The sequence below is a fragment of the Capsaspora owczarzaki genome, assembly GCF_000151315.2.
Source record: "Capsaspora owczarzaki ATCC 30864 unplaced genomic scaffold supercont2.3, whole genome shotgun sequence".
In the NCBI taxonomy this organism is placed as follows: domain Eukaryota; class Filasterea; order Ministeriida; family Capsasporidae; genus Capsaspora; species Capsaspora owczarzaki.
This window is the reverse complement of record NW_011887294.1, coordinates 1,188,605-1,211,198: the sequence shown is the minus strand read 5'-3', so window position 1 is coordinate 1,211,198 and position 22,594 is coordinate 1,188,605. Positions and strand designations below refer to the sequence as shown.

General features: G+C 54.7%; 8 protein-coding genes across 9 annotated transcripts; 2 read left to right on the top strand and 6 right to left on the bottom strand.

Annotated features, from left to right (window-relative positions):
* Positions 1–249: 249 nt before the first annotated feature.
* On the bottom strand, positions 250–2,737 carry CAOG_02364 (hypothetical protein). Its single transcript, XM_004349064.2, has 4 exons — positions 2,574–2,737; positions 2,000–2,092; positions 1,826–1,901; positions 250–1,684 (listed from the first exon to the last, which is right to left on the bottom strand). Exons 1-4 carry the CDS (start codon positions 2,706–2,708, stop codon positions 411–413), a joined length of 1,578 nt encoding a protein of 525 aa, XP_004349114.1. The 5' UTR covers positions 2,709–2,737; the 3' UTR covers positions 250–410.
* Positions 2,738–2,769: 32 nt separating this feature from the next.
* Positions 2,770–4,893, bottom strand: CAOG_02363 (hypothetical protein). The gene is made up of 3 exons (XM_004349063.2): positions 4,843–4,893; positions 3,797–4,777; positions 2,770–3,667 (listed from the first exon to the last, which is right to left on the bottom strand). Exons 1-3 carry the CDS (start codon positions 4,862–4,864, stop codon positions 2,985–2,987), a joined length of 1,686 nt encoding a protein of 561 aa, XP_004349113.2. The 5' UTR covers positions 4,865–4,893; the 3' UTR covers positions 2,770–2,984.
* Positions 4,894–4,897: 4 nt separating this feature from the next.
* On the bottom strand, positions 4,898–6,788 carry CAOG_02362 (hypothetical protein). Its single transcript, XM_004349062.2, has 4 exons — positions 6,174–6,788; positions 5,955–6,021; positions 5,350–5,876; positions 4,898–5,223 (listed from the first exon to the last, which is right to left on the bottom strand). Exons 1-4 carry the CDS (start codon positions 6,736–6,738, stop codon positions 5,099–5,101), a joined length of 1,284 nt encoding a protein of 427 aa, XP_004349112.1. The 5' UTR covers positions 6,739–6,788; the 3' UTR covers positions 4,898–5,098.
* A 273-nt stretch (positions 6,789–7,061) lies between these two features.
* Positions 7,062–7,967, bottom strand: CAOG_02361 (hypothetical protein). The gene is made up of 2 exons (XM_004349061.2): positions 7,830–7,967; positions 7,062–7,380 (listed from the first exon to the last, which is right to left on the bottom strand). The coding sequence occupies exons 1-2, from the start codon at positions 7,900–7,902 to the stop codon at positions 7,286–7,288; spliced, it is 168 nt and encodes a 55-aa protein (XP_004349111.1). The 5' UTR covers positions 7,903–7,967; the 3' UTR covers positions 7,062–7,285.
* A 112-nt stretch (positions 7,968–8,079) lies between these two features.
* CAOG_02360 lies at positions 8,080–12,720 on the bottom strand. 2 transcript variants are annotated; one of them, XM_011271858.1, is made up of 8 exons: positions 12,696–12,720; positions 11,622–12,076; positions 11,060–11,425; positions 10,895–10,978; positions 10,575–10,830; positions 8,720–10,504; positions 8,546–8,621; positions 8,080–8,455 (listed from the first exon to the last, which is right to left on the bottom strand). In XM_011271858.1, exons 2-8 carry the CDS (start codon positions 12,065–12,067, stop codon positions 8,196–8,198), a joined length of 3,273 nt encoding a protein of 1,090 aa, XP_011270160.1. In that variant the 5' UTR covers positions 12,068–12,076; positions 12,696–12,720; the 3' UTR covers positions 8,080–8,195. The 2 variants fall into 2 exon arrangements, with proteins under 2 accessions (XP_011270160.1, XP_004349110.2); XM_004349060.2 differs by having other exon boundaries at positions 12,602–12,719.
* Positions 12,721–12,778: 58 nt separating this feature from the next.
* On the top strand, positions 12,779–14,565 carry CAOG_02359 (3-beta-hydroxysteroid dehydrogenase). Its single transcript, XM_004349059.2, has 2 exons — positions 12,779–13,815; positions 13,948–14,565. Exons 1-2 carry the CDS (start codon positions 12,801–12,803, stop codon positions 14,319–14,321), a joined length of 1,389 nt encoding a protein of 462 aa, XP_004349109.1. The 5' UTR covers positions 12,779–12,800; the 3' UTR covers positions 14,322–14,565.
* Positions 14,566–17,755, top strand: CAOG_02358 (glucose-regulated protein 94). The gene is made up of 3 exons (XM_004349058.2): positions 14,566–14,696; positions 15,187–15,301; positions 15,374–17,755. The coding sequence occupies exons 1-3, from the start codon at positions 14,621–14,623 to the stop codon at positions 17,631–17,633; spliced, it is 2,451 nt and encodes an 816-aa protein (XP_004349108.2). The 5' UTR covers positions 14,566–14,620; the 3' UTR covers positions 17,634–17,755.
* Positions 17,688–22,501, bottom strand: CAOG_02357 (Phtf1 protein). Its single transcript, XM_004349057.2, has 4 exons — positions 18,990–22,501; positions 18,529–18,852; positions 18,059–18,403; positions 17,688–17,928 (listed from the first exon to the last, which is right to left on the bottom strand). The coding sequence occupies exons 1-4, from the start codon at positions 22,449–22,451 to the stop codon at positions 17,782–17,784; spliced, it is 4,278 nt and encodes a 1,425-aa protein (XP_004349107.2). The 5' UTR covers positions 22,452–22,501; the 3' UTR covers positions 17,688–17,781.
* Between the last annotated feature and the right edge of the window lie 93 nt (positions 22,502–22,594).

Sequence of the window (22,594 nt, the reverse complement as noted above, 5' to 3'; positions counted from 1 at the left end):
TGCCAAACCAAAAAAAATAAAAAAAATAAAAATAATAATAATAATAATAATAATAATAAAAATCTTGATATTGCACCAAGCCTCTGAGCGATAGTGTGGACGAGCATTCGGTGGCGTGCGTCGTTTCACATGGTTTCAGGAGAGATGGGTTGGTGGGCAATCACACCAGCATCTGCCAGCAAACACAGAGTTCTTGCACCAATTTGGCAAAAGTTCCAAAGATTTTGTTTGCACATCTCACAACTCAAGTACAGGGCTCAATAGTTTACTAACAATGACATGAAACAATCATGATAAAATCAAAGAAACAGTCACACAGAAAAAACGAGGTCACAACGAGGATATGAAAACAATACAGCTTTTGAACAAGATTTTTTTTGTTATGTTTGTGGCTTTGTTCTTTTTGTTGTTTAAGCCTTGGGGAGCTGGTCGAAATGGGCGACAAGCCAGGCGAGCTTGTCAAGAATTCGACGATCGCCTTCGAGCTCGCGCTCCACACCAGTCTTGGCCATGCGGACGGTGGTCGAAGCGCCAAGGGCAAATCGAAGCACGGCAAACTCGTTGCAAATCTTGACGGGCTGGCCAATCTGGCATTGCTGGCTCAAGATCAATCGCTCGGCATCGGTGGTGGCAAGCGAGCTAAGGTCTTGCCAGAGCAGGGCGTACAGGTTCTTGAGCGGGTCGGTCGTGAGGAAGGCACCGTTGGCGCGCACCTTGAAGGCGACGATGGTGTTGCAGTTGGCCATCAGGGTGTCGTCGTCGTACGACTCGCCGCTAAACAGCTCGATGGATTCGGAAAACTCTTGCATCAGGAGCCGGACGCCGCTGACCCAAGCACGAATAGTGCGCTCAACTGTCTCCTGGCCAAGCGTGGCAAGCTCGGCCAACCACGACAGAGCAAACTCCCAGCGCACGCAGAGACCCACGTTCTCGCGCTCGGGGAGGGCGTTGCGAAGGGCGGTGAAGGACGAGCCAATGTCGCTGCGGGTCAGGTACTGACCAAAACCGGAGGGGACGGCGACAGTGTTGCCGAGCTTGTCGCGGATGACGCTGGCAACCTGCTCTGGCACAAAGACGGCGCCGCAGAAAGAGGGAGCCTCAAAATACTTGGAGCCCGTCACCATGACGAGGGCGCCCTCGGCGAGGTAGCGCTTGATCACGACGGGTTGGCAGCGCAGCTGGCAGGCGTCGATGACGCGGATGAGGCGAGTGCCAAACTCCTGCTGCAGAGCAAGGATGTCGGGGTGGTCCGAGACGACCAGGCCCATTTTGGACGAGGGCACAGAGTGCAACACGACAATCTTGCCGAGCTCGAGGTGCTGGCGCGCGAGTGCGAGCGCCTCGGCAGCCTTGTCCACAACCTCGCCTTGGCTGTTGCGGTAGACAACCTCGTGCACTTGAATGGCGCCCTTGGGGATGCCGTCAAGAGGGGCGCCGACCGTGACAGCGTCGCCGTTCGGAGCGAAAAGCTGGAAATGGGCGCCCGAGGCGGCAGTCGCCGACATGGAGCCGACCTCGCCACCAGCGGTCAGAATGTTGACGATCGGCGGGTTTTCGACGTCCGACTGGCTCAGCGGGCGGCCAAGAACGGCGAGAGCGGCGAGCAACGGCGCGTACTCGCAGTCGGTGCCGGACGGGTTGATGATGACATCGAGCCCGGGCAGGGATTGCAGGCCAAGATATTCTGAGAGATGGGGGTAGTGAGGGTGCGAGTGAAAAGTGAGAGTGCGAGTGAGTTGAGGGGTACTTTACAGAAACTGAACGAAAACAATCACAGAAAACGAACGAACGAACGAAACAAAAACCCAAAAAAACAAATGCTTACGAATGAGGCGGCTTCGGACCAAGTCCATTTGAGCGTCGAATGAGATGGTGCCATTCTGCAAGTTTGTCAGGACCGCCTATTTGTAGCAGAGGGAGACGAACGACAACGTGAGCGAAATTATCAAAACGGAGGTTTATTCATTCACGTTGGTTTTGCTTTTGTTGTTTCTTTTACCTGAGCGGCCGCGAACGAGTGCTCGGATGGGTTGGTGCCAGTGCAGCTGCTGCGCAGGATGAGGCCTGACACTGGCTTTGGCTGGGCAAAGTACTGTCGAAGGAGCAAGCGACTGAGGTTAGTAGAGTTGGTGGTTTTTTGTTTTGCAGCTCGTTCTCTGCCCATCTCTTCAAACGTCTCATCCATCCACTTCAACTTGCTTGTGTGTATTGTTGCTGCTATTGTTGCTGCTGTTGCTGCTGTTCCCAATGCAGCACAGGGCAGTGGACTGCCTCGAGCAGGAGTTCAAACCCCATGTGACGTGCGCATCATCACCAGCGAATCAAACATGGCGGTTTCAGCCCCGTGGCTTTTTTTTTTTTTTTATCACCTGGTTTTTTTTTTTTTTTTTCGTTGAGCTATTGCTTGCTTGCTGCAAGTGGATCTCGCTAAAGCCACCCATCCCTCGACCAGGAAGAGGCACAAAGGGCAAAAAAAATACGGGGAAAAGGGAGGGGGAAAAAGAAGCGAGATAGATTGGCTTGGATCAAGCGTCGGATGTCGGGTGACTAAATTTGTACACAGTCATTCTCACCTTGTTCACGCCTTGCTTGCTGAGGTGCATGCGCTCGTCGCCACCGGCAATAACGTACTCCTCAAGCGACTGAGAATAGCGGGGAAGCGCATCCGAAGCGCCAGACAAGGCAGTCACATTTGCATTGGCAACCATGATTGGGAAAAAAAAAAAAAAAAAAAACTTTGCTTTTTGTAAAAAAGACTGAATCGAGAAATTTGGCTTCTTGCAATAATTTACTTTGTGATGATCTCAGTGAGTGGGGAAACAGCAAATGCAACCATGCACGTTGGGCAAGGGTGGAATGACGGTCATCATCAGTGGTGGCGCGTCTGACCGCAGAGTCTCGCAAAAAAAAGTTGGCAAAATTCGGAGCCTCGATATCTCTTTTCCCGCTAATTCCTGCTCACGACCCCGTCAATGCTGGACCAGCTACACGTCAACGTCACGGCTGGTGACCAGAGTAGACGCGCACGATCGAGGCAGGACGCGATCGAGCAACCAACGAATGTCACCGGCACGACGAAGCAGAGAAGCGGGAAACCGCTCACGGATGCCGGTCTCGACACATTGCTGCAAGCTCCACCCCGGATCCGAGAAGCGCTGCATTGAACAATTGTGGCCAATGGGAGCAAACAGCAGGACGAGGCACATGGCTGGATCGCCGCACACGACGAGGGACGAGTACGTGGTTCCGGTTATCCGACGCACAACCTGCGTGATGGGCAGCTGCAACGTGGTCAGCTCGGCGTAGGGAGGAAGAATGCTCCGGACTTGCACCTCGGACGAAAAAATCCGACCCATGCACATTGTTTCGCGGGTTGCCAGCACGGCAGAAACCCAGACGGGGATTTCAAACCTGAATTTCACCTCAAACCCGCATTGCGTCGCCGTGAACAGCGGGTCCATGCCCGCAGTAAAGCCGCGTCGTCGGTGGAGCTCGGCGGACACCTTTGCGTCCAGCATTTCGTCCGAAGGGCGAGTCCATAGGAACATTTGTTTGTCTCGCGAACCGCTGACGAGATGCGTCGGCGTGATGCTAAAGTTTGTGATTGAGTCGTGATGCTCTTGAAGTTTGGTCACAATCACTTGATGAATGACGTGATAAACAACAACTGGTCAAAAACAAAAACAGTGCGGCGTGTCGCAAGGAGCAAGCAAGCACAAAAACAGCGAGGTGAGTGAGATTTCCACGTCTCACCACGTTCACAGTGAGGTGACACAAAGTCGAAAATTCAACTCACTGGTACTATCACGAGAGGCGGCATACAAGAAGGGATAGGATAACTGCATGAACGTCGAGACATTCTCGTGCAGAATAATGGTCCGGTGCTGTGGCAAGAAGGGCAGTAGGTTCTCGGTTTCGGGAAGTGCAGGGGTACTCGGTGCCGGTTCAAATGGCTCTCCGTATACCAGAGGTTGCGGTGCATAGTTCGGATTTAAGGTCAGCGTGTTTACGCGATAGTCTTCGCCGCCGGAAAACAGCGAGCGGGCCGAAAGCACCAAAGTGCGGAGTAGGGAGCCCGGATGGGCCTCAATCCTCTGGAGATGCCTGCCGTCACGCAACGAGATGACGATAATCTCTCCAACGACCCCAACGACGAGCATGTTAAGCCTCAAACAGCATTGGACGGCGACCGTGACTTGTTGAGTGTTTGTGGTCTCCCACAGCGTCTTCTGGCACTTGTTCAGGTCCCAGACGGAGACAGCGCCATCGCGACAACACGTTGCCAACAGCCAATCATCGATATCCATTGCTGCCACAATGTCTTGATGAATGAGCGGCGCGATGGTCGGCGTTCCCGCCAAATACGCAGCTTTGCACTGCGCGTGAAACCACAGCGCAAGCTTGTACTGTGCTGTGGCTTGATTGTCCATGGATATTGGCTCTAGTTGCCCTGCTGGATTGGCTCGGTCTGGCGTTCGGTCGGCATCCGTAATCATCTCGTCATCATCAGCCAGCGGTGGGGGGTACGTTTCGCCCGTCAGCAGCTGCGCCGACAGCGACGCGGGCACAAGCGGAGTGGAAGCCAGTGTGGCTGCGTATTTGCGCGACACGGCAAACCCTGCGTCGGGCGGGACTGGGGACATGTCAGCGATCGGCAACGCGAGTCTTCGCCACAGCCAAGGGTCGCCCGCAACGTAGTGGAGCCGTCGACTTGTCCGCTGAAGTCGACATAGATCGGACGCTTCTAGAAATGACAGAATATGCAAGAGAATGTCGTCTGCGAGATCCGCATGATGAACGTGAGCCTTCACTGCAGCTGGATACGAAACTGCGATTCCTTACAGTCCAAGTGCTCCAAGAGCATTTCGAAAAGTCGGCGGGGAAAAAAAAAAACTGAGCAAGTAATAAGGTTGTGGATGGAAGGTTTCTAACTGCTTTTGTAGTGTGGATTGGTGCCCGACTCTTGGAACAATTCTGCCATTCAAATCATCACGACTACGGTAATGTTACAAATAGATGCAACTGCAAAAGTGCACAGTCAATGCGTGGCTGGGGGCTCAGCCACATGCCCAGCCTTGTACGAGACCACCCGAATACACTAGGATGGCTGAGGCACGGAAACGTGCAGCTTGCTCAGAATGTCCGCTTGCCGATGATCCACACGGTCTGGAAGAAGAATAAATCCTCGTGATCGGAGCAGATCGCATCCAGGGCACTTGTTGACTGGTGAGAGGTTGTGTTTGGATGGGTCAAGGATGGGGAGCAGGTGAGCAAACCGAAGCTACAGCACCAGGATTGTCAAAAACAAAACCACTGCCACACAGCACAGCGGGTCGCAGCTCAACTTACAAGACAGCTCAATGTTAAACAGACCAACGTGGCTGTCGCAGCCAGGACAGTGGAGCTTGACCCAGAAGCGATCCGGGGATCGAGACTCGTCCGTACCCAACTTGTGAGCAGGCTCGATGCCTCGAGTTAACTGAGGCTTCATCCACCGCATGGGCTCAACGTAGATTTGCCGGCAATCTCGCACGCTAGTACGGATTTCCTCCAGGAAGGTGCTTCCTTCCATGTCTGGGCCGTTTAATTGAGAGAGCCATTGGTGCTGCATGTCGAGATTTTCGCTAACGGGGTGGCCAATCACATGCTCGTCCAAACACAGCATGTGCGAGCAAGCCCTGCAGGCAATGCCGGAAGGAGCATGGCGTGGCAGGTCAACGCCAAACCGCGCGACGTGGGTGGTGAAGGCGTCGCGCCACTTTTTGGAAAGCGACATTGTGTACACTGCGTGCCACTTGTACAAGCTTGACTTTGTGTCCACCTTGTAGCCCATGCCTTGGAAGAGGTTGAGTTGATCTCGAAATCCGTCATTGGGGCTGTGGGGAGGGAGATTGTCAAAACGGTCAGAGAGATTCACAAGTCCGGTTCCTTTCACGACTGCCAGCAGTGCTAACCTGATGAAATCGCGACACTTGCGCACTCGTTCGATTGCCTCGTCGACAGTCAATGGAGCAGTGAGCTCTGCGCAATGGCGAACAACACGTCAGTCAGAGTAGCGAGCACGTCTCGGCAAACCAAACCAAAACAAGCAACCGGGACAAACTACAGCCTAAACCCCCCCCCCAACAAAAGAGTTTGGCTTTGCTCGAAAATTGTTCGAATTGAATGCCAACCTTCGTTGATGGCGACAGCGTGCAACCGGGTGGCGCGATCCTGGGGCGGGATGTCGAGGCCGAGCAGTCGGCGAGCGGCAGGGGCGGTGGCTGGCGAGCAGAGCCTGTTGGCGAGCGTCATGATGTACGCGACGACGACCGTGGCCGAGCGCGAGACGCCTGCAAAGCAATGGACAAGCACTGCCTGGTTCCTGGAGAGCGCGCCGTCGAGGAAGTGGATGCACTGTGGCAGGAGGGAGAGAATGTCGGCGTCGCTCGTGTCCTTTATGTCGAACGCGAGCTGGCTCATGGGCGGGTGCACCGTGCTCGTGTTTGGCAGCATTGTCAGCACATGTGTGATTGGAGGCACGTCTGCTGCCGGGCCCTGGTAGTACGAGCTCTCCTCGTCGCTGTCCGAGTTGTTCCCACTCGTCGTGCTGCTGCTGCTGCTGCTGCTCAATCCCACGCCAGCACCATCGCCGCCGCCGCTCTCGCTGTTCTCTGGCTGTGGCAAATGGCGTCCGCGTCGCACCCGCAGATAGTCGGAATAGTCACCCAGGTATAGATTCGGGATGATGTAGTGCATGGCTCAGAGCAAGTGCTTTGTGGTTGTTGTTGTTGTTGTTTGGGGGCTCAAAATGATGACTGCCAAGTCAAAGTGGCAGAGTTGCTGCGGATCAGAATGATCGCAAAGGGGGAAGCGGGGTTGATGATGGGTGTCAGTGCCAGGGCGCGAGATTGCTTGGTTGTGAGGATTGGGCGTTCGGCGAATCCCAACAAACAGCCAGCCACTGAAAGCGCTACCAAAGTACTTGTTCGGGGGGCCCAACAAGAACGTATGCTGCTTCGTTGCATTGATTTGTGATTCTCTAGACTTGGATGAAGCAGCCAATTGACAATTGGCAACAGTTGGTGAAAACGCGAAACATGTTCCGCTCTTTTTATTTTCCAATCCTTGGAAGACCGAACACACAAATTCTTGGAGACACAACAGGCACGCGGGGGTTTATTTGTTGTTAAAATTGTAACTTGAGTTCCTGAATTGCCAGATGTACGAAAATTGTTGCGGCTGACAAGTTGACAAGTTGAGGCTGGCGACGTGGCATACAAACAGGCTGAACGAAAAACGGTCACTATGCGAACAGCTCGGCTGTGCGACGCAGGTAGTCTGGGCCGTATGTGTAAATGGTGTATGTGGACATGGCAGTCAGCCCAGCCACTACCGAGTCTGTTGGACGAGCAGAAGCAGAAGCAGCCAAGTTAGCGCGCGAGAATGAGCAGCACCAAGCTCGGCGGCGAAAGTGGGGGGGGCGGTTGACCGGGGCTGGATTGAGAGATGGTAATAATGCATGGTAAGAAGTCCAGTCACAGGTGGTGGACTAGCAAAACGGACGGCGGCAGAAAAGGAAGGGCGGGGAGGATGGCGAAGGGCCGAACCGGATGGATTCGAACCAGACCACTGCGACGACGACCCGCCTTCCCACTCCCCACGTCATCCAGATGTGCTCCATCACGCATTGACAATCGTTATTCATTGTGTAGAGCAGTGGTGCGACACCGGGACCGATCGGCGACGAGTTCAAACTCAAAACCCTCACTTTCGCTCCCTCACTCAAACCCCCCCCCCATCGTGCTCATGTCTTGCTGCAAAGTGCACAATTTAGAAAGGAGACGTACTAAAAATCAATCGCTCCCATGGCTCGAGCATGGCCATGTTGGTATTGAGGTTGTACATGTTGAGAAGATTCATGGTTGAGAGAGATTTGAAGGTGAAAATGTGGAGTGGAGGACTCAGGTCTGAGCAGAGTAGACACTTGGAGATTGTTGCAAACAATAGTTGCGATATTTGAACGGCTGCTTGGTCGGGATGGCGAGTCTGAGCCCTCAGCAGCAACACTGTAACCAACAAACGAAAAACCGACAACGTTCGGGCGACAATACAATAAGACTTGTTTTTGACAACGTCCGATGTAAGAGCGCACAACACTCAACTCTGCGAGATCAAGAAGACAAAGGTGCAGGGTGCACCAATCCTTTTCAAGCTCATGCGGCAAGTAGAGCTCCAATATCTCGTACGTCCCCTTCCGTCGTCGAATGGAAGAGTACCGACAACGAGTCAAAGCATGCAGAAAATCGCAAACGCTCGTGCGAATCGAGAGTCTGGCATTGCAAAAACAACGAGTAAACAGCCTCCGGACAGCTCGCTGGCCTTTCGAGCCGGTTGCCGGCTTCGATGAAATCCAGCAAATCCCGCGCTTCAATGTTACGATACGGCGCTTCCAAAGAGTAGGAAAACACCTCCCCTATGAATGGAATTGGATGCAAAAGGCAGAATCATGCAGACTGAGCATTTTCCGCCAACGGTGCCTTCGCTTCATCCTTTGGATGCTTACAGATCAGCACGCCAAACGACCAGACATCCGACAACTCTGAGAACTTCTTGAACTTGAGTGATTCTGGAGCCATCCACTACCAAAAATCAAAAAAGGAAAGGGCGTGCAGTTCGACGTCAGGTCCCGACTTTACCAACAGTCTCAATCACTCGCTCGCAAGGCTCTCCAACTTACGCGAACAGGAAGCTTGCCCTTTGTTTGCACCTTGTAGTAGTAGTCCTCCATTTCTCGTGACAAACCAAAGTCGGCGAGCTTGACAGTCAGATTGCTGCCAACAAGACAGTTGCGGGCGGCAAGATCGCGATGCACAATATGCAGCTTTGCAATGAACGACATTGCATCTGCCACTTCACGAAGAACATGCAGCGACTCTTTGAGCGACCACTGAACGCCAGAGCTGTAGGATTGCTTCAGAAGAGACTTGAGGTCGCCGTACTGCAAGAATTCAAGCACGAGCAGTGCTGGCGCCGGCTCATGCAACACAGCCAACACGCGCGTGATGTTCGGGTGTCGCAACGAGGACAGAAGCTGTGCTTCCGCGATAAAGTCTGCCGTGGACTTGGCATCCGCGTCGGCTTTGAGCCTTTTGACAGCAACGGTGATTTTTTCGTCACTGCTTCCTCCTCCAGCTTGCCGGTACAGATCTTGTGCCTCGACCGGCACACACGAGCGAGGGAGCGTGCCGAGCAGCACCTCGCCAAACTGTCCAGCACCCAGCCGTTTGCCGAGCTGTAAAGACGCACGGACAGTATTGAGGGCCGCGGATGAGCTGACTTCGTCATACGGGCTGGCTGCTGTCCCCGTCGTATCTCGGCTGGCAGAGCCTTCAGAAGGTTTGGCGTACTCAGAGTAAACGCGCTCGCTTGTTGGACCCCTAGCATTTGCAGCTGCGGCCTTCGTGGCACGACCGTCGGAGGGTTGGGCATACCCAGAGTAAATGCTCTCGTTTGTCTGTGCTCTGGGATTCGCGGTTGCGTAGATGGCGTGATACGGGTCTCGATCTGCGGCAGGGAAGGAGACGGTTGTCATGTTTACTGTTTCTTGCTGGTCGGGAGTGACTGATTTGTGCCTGCGTTTCTTCCGTAGGAGCAGAACCAAACCGACCAAGAGTGCAACCCCGATGACGCCACCAACTGCTGCTCCGATCGCCCCCAAGGATCCCCCGCTATCGTCTGAATCGGCTTCGCTGCTGGAGGAAAGCCCTGTGGTGGATGAGACGGATGCTGAACCAAGCGCGACGGAGGCTGCCGATGTTTGAGAAAATGTCGAAACGAACGCCGCAGATGCACTCGCACTCGCAAGCGACGCAGAAGCAGCGGATGCGGCAGAGGCCGATACCAGAGAAGCGACTGATGCGACCGAGGCAGACGCCTGGGAGACTGCAATTGCAACGGCTGCTGCTGAGCTTGTAGAAATGGCAAAGGCCTGAGCAGATGCCGACGAAGCGTAGCCTGCAGAGGCACTGGCAGCTGCAACGGAAGCTGCACTGGTCGATGCAGCCGACGCCAAGGAAGCGGACTCTTGAGACGCGATCGAAACAGCCGACGCGGAGGCGACAGCAGCAACAGATGCAACTGAAGCAGAAGCAACAGAGCCAACGGAAGCGACAGAAGCAACAGAGGCGACAGAAGCAACGGATGCGACAGAAGCGACCGAGGTGGCATACGCCGGCGTACATTCCGGCATGGCATCGCACAGAAATGTGTCAAAGTCCGCTAGCGAGCAATTGCCACAGTACTCTGACGTGTAGGCGACGGCCATATAGATGCCAGCAGCGATAATGTTGGTGAATCTGGGGCCGGGGTACTGCAGCGCATTGTTGGTACCAGCCCCTGACAGCAGCAGATCGACCTGTGCCGACCCTTGGATGTTGCCAGAAAATGTGCCATCAACAATCCCGACTCGGGCTCCGCCTTCCACATTGATGGCCCCAGATACGGTGGTGGATGACCCTGCATACTGTGGCAACGCTTTTTCGTCAGCAAGGAAGAAAGCCCGAAAGTCACACCCCTGCACCATCAAAACTTGCCAAATTGTCGGTGAACGTGCACTTGGTGAAGTACGCTTTTGTTTGCTGCAAGCGCACAGTTCCCCAAGAAGCGGCAGAAGTGATCCTGTTGCCGACAAACGATGTGTTGCGGAATTCTCCTCGTGATAAGGAGGAGCTCGAATAATAAATAGCAGCTCCCGAGGATGCCGAGTTTCCGGTGAATGTGGAGGACTCGGTGCGCACATAAGAATCGGCTCCCGCGAAAATGGCTCCGCCAAGAGCGCTTGAGGTCGGCCTGTCAAAACAAATGGTCAGCAAAAGGCAACTCGGATATTTGCAACAGCATGCTGCCAACGTACGATGCCGAGTTGGAAGTAAAAGTGCAATCTCGGCAGCTCAGGAAAGATCGGCGAATGTACAAGGCACCTCCGCCTTCGCTTGACCTACAGTACAGATTTGTTGCAGCATTTGCGCGATGAGCTGGCTGAGTTCATGTCGGTTTCACTGACAACTGTTAAGCTTACGCAGCACAAGAAGTAAACGTCGAGGCTTCAATAAAGTAGCTGATGGGCACATTGGATGTTTGGCCAATAGCCCCGCCCGCGCCCGCTGTGCAAGCATCAAAGAGCGTGTCGCTGATCTGAAACATGCTGCCAATCGCGCCGTCATAATTGATCGCTCCACCGCTTAAAGGGGCCGTGCAAGACTTGAATTTTGAGGAATCAATATTCATGGTCACTAAAGTGGATGAGCCAACACTGATGGCGCCGCCCTTGGAGGAAGCTGCCGTAGAAGTGCAACCGTCGAAGATGGAATTCTCAATGTTCACTTCGATGGGAGTAGTCGAGGCATTCACGATGGCGATCGCACCGCCGCCTCCCAGGTTTGTTCTGCGAATCACGGAAGTCTCGGATATGAGTCAAAGCTGTCCAAAATCATAACGCCGCACGAGACCAATAGATCAACACAAGGACGGGTTTCATGGCTCACGTTGTGCAAGATTTGAAGGTTGCATTCCGAAGATTCAACGTTGCTCCGGCAGCAAGAAGGCAAATCCCTCCACCTCCACCCACGGCATTCACGCACGATTCCAAGGTGACATCCACCAGTGTTACTTTTGGGTAGCCGGAAGAGGCGGGCACAGAAATGCAACCTCCACTGGTACCTGCGGAGCCTCGCATCAACGTCAAGCGTCGCAGCGTGAGGTCGGTCTGTCGGATTGTAAACTGGCGGCCATTGTAGGCCATGTCCAGAATCACGTCGGAGCGCGACGCGCCAACCCCGCGAATTTCGAATAGCGACGAGCGTGTAATGGTCATGCTGTCGCCGGCACTGAGGGCGTACGTCCCTGGACTGATACACACCACTGCATAGTTGGTGGTTGGGCCAACCGCCATCACGAGAGCGCTGACGCTCGAGACTGTGATGGAGCAATCAGTGACCGCCTCGGCAGAGCGTGCGCGCCCAAGCAGCACTATGATCAACAGTGACAGCACTGCGCTGGCGTTCCGTCGCAACCGGCTGCTCTGCATTGCTGATTTCTGTGTGGAGGTCAGCATTGTGATGAGAAACGATCAACAACAATGCAGGTGATCTGAATGATGCTCCCCAGCACTCACCACCCACACTCTCGGCACCCCCACTCACTCACGGCTCTCTGGGGGTCGAGCTCATCTGTAACAGCTCATCTTCAACAGCTCATCTTTACTCGCTCAGGATGCAAAGCCCGAACTGTCATTTGCCGCGGGTGAAAGCGCCGATGCGGAGCAAACATCGAGACCGATCAAGCCGTCGTCGTCGTCTCTTCGCCCTTCCTCGCGATTCTCTCTGAGCAAGCATCCTCTCCCTCGCATTCACCCTTGTTTCGACGCTGTAGCGGTGGCGTGCGCTTCTGTTCCCCCGCGCACGCATTGTTTCTTCGCGCGCACGCAATCAGAATCGGGTGCTGAATTCTGTCACCCCCACCACCACTCCTTCACACCACACCACACTGCACCACACCACCCACTCACTCAGAAACTCAGGCATGAACAATAAATTCATCGAGAGAGCCCACAGAGCCTCACCTCCCGAGTCAGAGTCCTCCAAAAACCCCCCTTTTCAAAAGTCCCCGCTCAACTAAAATCTCCAACGGGACACAATGGCAGAGGAGTGACCGACCAGCCAGCTGATTCTGAGAACTGAGCTTGCAGGACTGGATCAGAACAAACTGGGGGTACCTTTTTTGCAGTCATTTCATTTGTCTTTCATTGAAGCGCAACAAACATGCTGTCCTTGACAGTTGCTGTAGCGATTCTGGTTGGAGCGGTACTCGCGTGGCTCGGCGTGCAGCACCGCACCAGGACGATCGCCAGCAGACCGCGTCCTCCAGTTACTCTGGCAGTGCTGCCACGCAGCGTTGATGCTGCTGGTGGGCCGGTAGACGCGCGCGAGAAGGCCTTCCTCGACGGATTCGCCAGCGCAGGCGCCGAGATTGTTCAAGTCACACCACTCCTCTCCACGACGTCAAAGTCGTCGACAGCCTCGCGATCGACCAGCACCAGCACCAGCACCACTGGCACCGCTGCCACGACGCAGTGCAAGCGCATCCTCATCACCGGCGGACGCGGATTTGTTGCTGCCTATGTCATCCGACGCTACCTGAAGCAGCAGCAGCAATCATCATCCGAGAATGGGTTGCTGCATGTGCACGTCCTGGACCTCCAGCTGCCCGACCCGACCTCGACGGCAACCGATGCCATCGGACAGGCCGTCTATCAGCCGAGCATTACGTACATTCGCGCGGACATCACCAACAAGGAGCAGATGAAGATTGCCACGCGCGGGATGGACGTTGTCCTGCATATGGCCTCGCTGCTGCCATCGGTCGGCGTCTCCCGGGACACGTTCGAACGCGTCAATGTGCGGGGAGTCGAGACAGTCCTCGCTGCGTGCCGCGAAAATGGCGTCAAGGCTCTCGTGTACACGAGCTCGGCCACGGTGTTGCTCGATCTGCACAACAAGTCGATCGAGAACGCCGACGAAGACCATCCGTACCCGCGCCAGCATATTGACGACTATACCGCCACGAAAGCTGCCGCCGAGCGCATTGTGCTCAAGGCCAACACTCCGTCGTTTGCCACCTGCATTCTCCGTCCGAGCGCCGTGTTTGGCTTGGGTGACAAGGTCTTGCTCGACATGCTCGTTCGCGGCCAAACCCCTGTCTACCTTGGCAAGGGCAACGAACTCCTGGACTATGTGCATGGTGATTCGGTTGCGCAAGGTCATGTTCTTGCTTCCGGTAGGTTGAGGTGTTTTTTTTTTTTTTCAAGTTTGTTTGTCGATGCTGCAGGCTAGCGTTGATTGTTCATGGTTGTCTTGTTCTCTCGGGGTTGTTGCATTTTGGGGCTAAATCATGGGTGGTACCACACAGAGCGACTCGCGCCCGGATCGAAGGCGGCTGGCCAGATCTACCACATTTGCACTGGAAAGCCAGTCATGTACCGCAAGTTCAACGGCGATGGCACGGGCGACAAGACGCTTTCCCACTGGGGCTACAAGCATCCTTCGTCGTTGCCGCTGCCCATCGCCACCACCATGGCTCGTCTGAACGAATTTGTTCACTCTGTGACTGGCAGTGCTCCGTTCGGGCTGGCTCTTTCGCTTACTGCCATCGACTACACGCAGCGCACCTACTGGTTTTCGGTCGAGAAAGCCCGCCGCGACCTCGGGTACGATCCGCTCGATTCTCTTGAGGCGCTTGTATCCGACGTCAAGACGTTCCAGAAGACGATGCTCGCTGCGTGATCCAGGCGGTGTGTTGTGTTCCTTCTTTTGCTCTTCCTTTGTTCTGTTTCGTTCTGTTTCGTTTGCAGTTGTTTTTTTTTTTTCCGTTTCCTCCTGACGTTGCATTTCATTTTGTTCCATTTTGTGTTCCATTTTGTGTTCCATTTTCATTTTGTGACCACGCATTCTGACTCTCTGACTGTGCGTTTTGGACCAATCGTTGCACACCACGTCGTTTCCAATTTTGTAGTCCACTCATTCCTCCTTTTTATTTCTTTTTTTTTTCTTTTTGTTTTATTTCTTTCTCTCTTTCGCCAATCATGAATCGCTGGCTTCGCTTGGCTGCGATGCTGGCGCTCCTTGCGTTGCTCATGACGGCCTTCGCCATCCCTGCGTGTAAGTCCAGCATATCCGTCACTCAAACAAACACCAAAAAAAAAAAAAAAAAAAAAAAAAAAAGGCGAGATCCTTCGATAGAGTTCCATTTGGTCCACACTCGTCCACACTCATCCGACGCTTTGCTTGTTGCTGATGTTGCGCTGCTGATGCTGATGCTGATGCTGATGCTGATGCTGATGCTGTCAGTGTGCGTTTTCGCAACCACTGCGCAGCGGTTTGACGAAGCAACGACAGTGTTCGAGTTCAGAAGTCGCTTGGCTTGAATTGTTGTCTTCCCTTTTCATCGTGCGTTTGCTGTGCTTTGCAGCGCGCTTCGTGATGCTTGTTGGTCCATTCGATCTATTGAAAGCGACTTCCCCCCTCCCTCCCCCTCCCCCGAATTGCGTCGACTTGCGAGCTTCAGCCTGACTGACTGCACTCACTTTGTCACTTTGTCTTCACTCTTCCTCTCTCCCCCCCTCTCTCTCTCTCCCTCTCTCGTACACAGCCCGCGCTTCTGAAGCCGATGACGATGACGACACTTCTGCTGATCTGCCCAAGGTCGCTAACGACATTGCTGGCGATCGCGTTGGCTCCAAGACGGACGATCAAGTGGTTGAACGGTGAGTTGTCGTGCTCAGTGTCAAAATCCCTGATCTCTCTCACTGTGTATGTGTTTTTGGTACACCCTGCAGTGAGGAACAAGCCATCCATATTGACGGTCTCTCTGTCTCGGAGGTTAAGCAACTGCGTGAACGATCGGACAAGTTTGCCTTCCAGACGGAGGTCAATCGCATGATGAAGCTGATTATCAACTCGCTCTACAAGAACAAGGACATCTTCTTGCGAGAACTCATCTCGAACGCCTCGGACGCGCTCGACAAGATTCGCTTCCTGTCCGTCTCGGATCCCAAGCTTCTTGGCGAGACGACGCAGCTGCGCATCCAGATTTTCGCTGACGCCGCCAACAAGGTGCTCCACATTACCGACACTGGTGTCGGCATGACTCGCGACGATCTGATCCGCAACCTCGGCACCATCGCCAAGTCCGGCACTGCCGAGTTCCTCCACCAGATGCAAGAGTCGCAGACCGCCGACGCTTCGTCCCTCATCGGTCAGTTTGGTGTCGGTTTCTACTCGGCCTTCCTTGTCGCCGACACGGTTGTTGTGACCACCAAGCACAACGACGACAAGCAGTACATCTGGGAGTCGGACGCCTCGTCCTTCTCGATCGTCGAGGATCCCCGCGGCAACACTCTTGGCCGCGGCTCCACCATCTCGCTCCACCTCAAGGAGGAGGCCCACGATTTCCTCGACCAGGAGACCGTTCGCAACCTCATCCGCAAGTACTCTGAGTTTATCAACTACCCCATCTACCTGTTTGTCAGCACTGAGGCCGAGGTCACCCCTCCGGCCATGGGCCACGGCTCCTCCTCCGAGGAGGAGGCGGCCGACACCGAGACCGAGACGTCCGAGGACGCTGACGTCCAGGAAGAGCCCGCCGCTGCCGCCGAGAAGCCCAACGGCGACGGCACGTCTGACTGGGAGCTGCTCAACGCCAACAAGCCCATCTGGACTCGCGCTGCCAAGGATATCGCTGATGACGAGTACGTGCGCTTCTACAAGGGCTTCTCCAAGGACGAAAAGGACCCCCTGACCCACATCCACTTTAGCGCCGAGGGTGACGTGTCCTTCCGCTCCATCCTCTTCATCCCGTCGGAGGCGCCTCAGAACATGCTGACTGACTTCCACAAGAAGGTCAACAACATCAAGATGTACGTGCGCCGCGTTTTCATCACTGACGAGTTTGACGAGATGCTGCCCCGCTACCTGAGCTTCATTTCTGGCGTTGTCGACTCTGACGACCTGCCCCTGAACGTGTCTCGTGAGACGCTCCAGCAACACAAGCTGCTGAAGGTCATCAAGAAGAAGCTTGTCCGCAAGGCTCTTGAGATGATCAAGAAGCTCGCCGAGGATGACGAGGACAAGGAAAAGTACAAGACCTTCTGGAAGGCGTACGGCACCAACATCAAGCTTGGTCTGATTGACGATTTCGCCAACCGCTCGCGCCTCGCCAAGCTCCTCCGCTTCCCTTCGTCCAACTCTGACACGGATGACACCTCTCTCACCGACTATCTCGCCCGCATGAAGGAAGGCCAGAGCAACATTTTCTTCATGGCTGGCCTCAACCGCGAGGAGACTTCCACCTCTCCCTTCGTTGAGCGTCTGCTCAAGCGCGGCTATGAGGTTCTCTACCTTGTTGACCCTGTCGACGAGTACACCATCCAGAACCTGCCCGAGTTTGAGGGCAAGAAGTTCCAGAACGTTGCCAAGGAAGGCCTCAAGTTTGGCGACGAGACTGACTCGCAGGAGCGCCGCTTCAAGAAGATTGAGAAGCAGTTCAAGCCTCTGACTGACTGGCTCCGCACCAAGCTTGAAAAGTTCCTCGACAAGGCCGTCATCTCGACCCGTCTGACTGGCTCGCCCTGTGCCCTCGTCGCCTCGTCGTACGGCTGGTCTGGCAACATGGAGCGCATCATGAAGGCACAGGCCTACTCGATCCAGAACGACCCCACGACTGCCTTCTACGCCGCCCAGAAGAAGACTCTCGAGCTCAACCCCGGTCACCCACTCGTTCGCGAGCTCCTCAACCGCGTCAAGGACGAGCCGGAGAGCGTTGAGACTCTTGATCTCGCCACCCTTCTTTACGAAACCTCCGTTCTTCGCTCGGGCTACTCGCTCAAGGATTCGGCCGACTTTGCCACCCGCATTGAGCGCATCCTCCGTCTCTCCATGGACGTGGATCCAGAGGCCAAGGTCGACGCCATCTTTGACGACGAGGACGCTTTCGCCGACGAAGAGGAAGAGGAGGTCGAAGAGGTTGAGACTTTTGGTGAGGAAGATCACGTTGGCGAAGACGAGATTCCCGCTGAAGAGCACCGCGACGAGCTGTAAACGGCCAGGAACTCCCCGTTTGTTGTAGTTGTTTTATGTGTGTTGCCCCAAAATAAATTTTCAAACTTTTTTTTTAAAAATCAACAAACAACATGTTCATCATTACAATACATCCGCAGTAGCGCCTTGCATCGTTTGTATTTTAAACTTATGCCTTGAGTTTCCAGATCTTGAGCTTGAATCCAAGCATTTCCGACATGACTGCCGAAAATGCGGAAAGTACAACTACACGAGTGATGTTGTAGAGCATGGGATTCATGGACAAGCCTGAGATTTTGTACGGCGTTTCCAATTCCTACCTCAACAACACCAAAAGAAAAAACAAAAACCAAAAACAAGAAAGAAAATTGCTGGGGAGGTGAGAACAGAACAACAATCGAAACGAAATATCATAGACAGCATCATCGTTGGATGCAGCTGCGCACCTTGATCAACTTGGTAGCCAGCTTTAATACGTTGTTGGCAATGCCAAGGTCGCCTCGTTTCTCGGGTGTAAGCTCCATACGCACATAGAGATTGATCTGTTCGGTGAGCAGCACGCAGGCGTTCTGGTATTTTTGATTGATTCGCGAGCCGAGCGTCATGAACCGAAGCAAAAAGATGCAAATGGTGAGGGACCAGGCCAGCAGTTCCCAGTTCAGCAAGCTCGAGAAGAAGGGAGTCGTGCCAGTGTCATCCAGCAGTCTGGCCGACATGAACAAAACAAGAGCCAGCGTCAGCAAAAAGGATGATGAGACAATCGTATCGACGGAGCGTTGGGGGCCTTTTTTCTACGCGAGATGAAAGGAGAAGAACGTGAGTCACCAATGCAGACAATGCAGTCCCACATTTTGTGTGTTTTTTTTTTTTTTGTTTTGTTTTTGTGCTTGGAACTACAGGTTTGCCAAGTACGTACCTTTAAAAACGATCGCAACGAAAGCCACATCTTGATGTTGCGGACCTTGTGGAGACGAAAATGAGGCAGACCAGATCGTTTGGCACGGCGTGCTGAGGTGAGCCCGCCAAAGTACTTGGCGTACAAGTACCGCTGATGATAGGTACGTTCTGCGACCGACAAGGCGAACAAAAAGGCAAACGTGAGGCTGGCCGCGCCAATGACACTGCTAGAGACCAGGTAGATGGATTTCCAAGACGTTCCGAACGCCGCTTGCAGAATTGCAGTCCAATGGGACGTCTCCACGAGTTCTCCTTCCACATTGGTGGTCGCTGAATCGATTGGCTGTTGCGCAGGACAAGCCGTGAACATCAACCAAAGTCAAACAAAAGTTGCAGTCAGCCCAACCAGCAAACCACCAAAAAACCCAAAAACCAAAAAAACCAAAAAAACCAAAACACCAAAAACAATACATGACTTGCCTGGATGTGCGAGATGCGATAGATGACCGGAAGAAGAGCAATGTACACACTGCCCAGCACAGACATGTGGACGTACAGCGAGGTTTGTTTGGCGCGAGCAACTCGCGCAAGAATGGCATTACTGAGCTCCGCCAGAGTCATTTCAGCCTTGACGACCGTTTCGTCTGCTGGCCAAAGCGTGACGGAAATGTTGCCGACAATTTCACCTCGGAGCATCTTGTTGGTCAATTCACGCTCACGACTGATGGTTTCTCTGGAGAAGGATCGGTCTTCGTCATCCGAGTATTCGTTCGAATCGTTCCCGTCGTCTTCGTCGCCACTGGATGAGTCAGAGTCGTGCTCCTGGAAGGCCCGCGGCTTCACGTTGCTGGTCGATGGGACGTTGAGTTTTTCAGATGCACTTCCACTGGACGTGGCAGAGGATGACGAGGGACCGGCTGCGCTGGCGGTTGGTGCGGTCGCGCGAGTTGATGCGCCTGAATCGAGATTGGCCGCACGCACAAATCCATGGCTCTGAGCGCAAGATGAAACTGTTGCTGAGTTGGAGCTGCTGCTGCTGCTGTGGCCGCCGCCACTCGTACCGTTGCTATCGGTTGCGGCACGGGGTTCTGTTTTTACATTCAAGCTGCTCGGGGGATCGTTCGTTCCAGGTGCAGCCGCTTGTTGTGAAGAAGTAGGCTGGCTGCTGGATGTGTTTGGCTGCTGGCTGGCCGATGAGGCACTGTTCCGAGGGGTGCTGGATCCGCTGGAGCTGTGGCGGTGATGGCCATGGCGCGAATCAGAGTGGTCGGAACCGGAGGTAAAGCGCGTTGCCGCGACACGCGCATAGACGATGCCGCTCGCCAGCAAAATCGACAAGGGCAAGAAGACCTCCATCGGCGTGACGACGAGCCGAGGGCTGAGCGAGTCGTCGATGGCGGCAGGCGCCTCAGACTCTTCTGCGTTCGTGAGCTGGGCCACCTCGCCATCCAGCATGTACAGCAGCACGGAGGAAATCTGCATGAGATACATCAGAGTGCCCACCAACCACGCGTTGAAGTGCACCTCTTCGCACCACCAAGTCCGGAAGAGCGGAAAGAAGACGGCTCGCAAAAACCCCTTGCGCAAAATGTTGCTGTCCGCCTCGGTGGGTTTCGCCTTGAAGAACATGGAGCCGCGCACCAAGTCGAGGTCGATCAGTTCTGGCTTGGGTTGCGACTTGGACTTGCGAGTCGTCTGCGGCTGCGAGCCTTGCCGTTCCAATTGCCGTTCCCAAGTGGCGGAATCGTACCGAGCAAACTTGGCTTGGAAGGCAGACACGGAACTGTCAATCCGCTCGACAAACCGCACGCGTTCGACCGGTCTGTCCGACGAGCGTGGCGTGCCGCTCGTGTTTAGGATACCCGCAAAGAAGGGATTGGCAAAAAACCCAGAAGAAGGATGAAGCAGGGATGCTTTGGACAAGCCCTCGCTGGAAGAGCCGGACGTGTTTCCCGCGGACTGCGAGCGCGCAGGCAGGGGCAGCGTCGGGGCTGAAGATGAGGCCACCGTTAAGCTGGCGTTCGAGGTGCTGGCGCCGGCAGCCGAGGTGGCTGTCATGGCTGGCGTAGTGCGACGCGCCTCGTGCTCTGCTTGCTCTCGCTGAGCGGCCTTGAAGGCTGCCTTGTGTTTGGTGACTTCTTCTGAGTCTGCGTGTGCCTGGAACAGGGCCTCTGCGCTCGGCGCGGTCGCTGTGGACGAATCGCCAGCAGAGGTGCTGCGGCCTTTGGTGGCGAACTCTGAGGCATTGCTTGTCGTCGTCGCACCGACCGCTGGAGTTGTGGAGCTTGTGATGGTGACGCTCGGAGTTGTGGAGGTTGTATTGCCGACATTCGGAGTTGTGGAATTGGTCGCCGATTTTGCTGCAGAGTCGGGCTGTTGAAGATTGAACGTAGGTGGTGCGACCGGCAGAAGAATTGTGCTGCCTCGGCGCTGAGTGACGACGACTGTTGGTCCTGTGGTGCTGCTGGAAATGCTAGAAACAATCGACGAGGACGATTTTGACAAGTCGTTCGTTGCATTGAGCGAAGAGCCAGCGCCGACTGCTGGCGTGGAGGATAACGTCCCCTCCGCAAGAGCGGCTGTTTTGGCGATTGTCTCGTTGTTGGAGGGAGGAAGGGCTATTGGGTAGTGCGGTGAGACAGTTCGAGCAGGGACTTTGCTGGACGAGAGCAGAGCCTCCTCAACGCTGTTTGTGCGACCATAGTAAGAAAGCCCGCGATCGATTGCAGGCGATACGGCGCCCTGCTGGTGCTGTGGCTGTCCATGATGAGGCTGTCCGTGATGAGGCTGTCCGTGGTGTGACTGTCCGTGCTGGTGATGACGAGGGGTAATGTCGAGCGACAAATTGACCGAAGCAAGCCTGGGTCTGGCTCCCGCGTCCGTTGAAGAGCTTGATTGAAGCAACCCTGCGGACTCGACAAGATGCCCTGTAGAGATGGAGATGGAGGAAACCGACGGTGGTACCGCAGACCCTGCAGAACCACTCGCGGAAATGCCGAGTGCAGATTCTCGCCTCACTTCTTGCATGATTTTACTCAGCACCTCGTCGTCCTCATCCTCATCCTCATCGTCGTCGTCGTTATCATTGGCACCGTCGTGACTTTTCTTTGCGTCTTGAAGATGGATGAGATGGCCATGACGAATGCCGTTGTCAACAAGCGGATGTTGCTTGCTTGGTCCGGATTCTGAGCCGTGCATTGCGTGCCGTGATGATGATGCTGCTGCTGCTTGGGCAGTGTGGCCGTGAGGTGGTGCGTCTCCGTGTGCTTGGATGTATATTACTTTGTTTGCAGCGCCGGCGTCTGCTTCCTTGCTGCTGCTAGGATGGGCCTCAATCACTGTGGTCGAGAAGTCGTTGGTGCTTGCTTCGCCGCCATTCCCGCCTTGAGGGGCTGCGACCGCCGCGTCGTCGCGTGCCTCGTTGCATGATGCCTCGCTTTCATCTTCCGAGCTGTCGGCGGCGTCGCTGTCATGGTCTCGAACGCCGCGCTGCATGGTCATTCCGCCTGTTCTTGTCGACAGTTTGCGCTCGAGCTCGGCCTGGTGCTCGTCGTCGTCGTCCTCGTCATCGTCATCGTCATCATCGTCATCATCGTCATCATCGTCATCGTCGTCGTCTGTCTCCTCGGAACTGAGCTCATCGTTGGACGACGAGTCCGAGCTCGACCTTGATGACGCTCGCCGGACCAATGGCTTGTGTCGGTTGGACGCCGAGGCCGAGACCGACGCCGGCGAAGCAGAAGCAGAAGTTGTGCGTTCCGTGTCGCACCCTGCTGCTGCTGCAGTGAGGGACGGATTGGGGGCGTGTGGCTCGGGCTGGGCAGGGTGTGCCTCGACCGAGACCTCGTTTCTCACCCGCTCTGGCGTGGTAACAACAGCCTCGCTCTTGTCGCTCTGATCGTGTCTTGCCCCTGTCGGCGCAACCTGCTCGATTGCGTCCATTTTGGTTTGGGGGGGGGGTCAGAACAGGAGGTGTAGGGGGTGCAACGAGCAAAACGAGGACTGGACTTGCCTGACTGACAAAAAAAAAAAGCAATCAAAATCCAACTATCACCTTTTTCCATAGAACCAGTGATTCGTAGTTA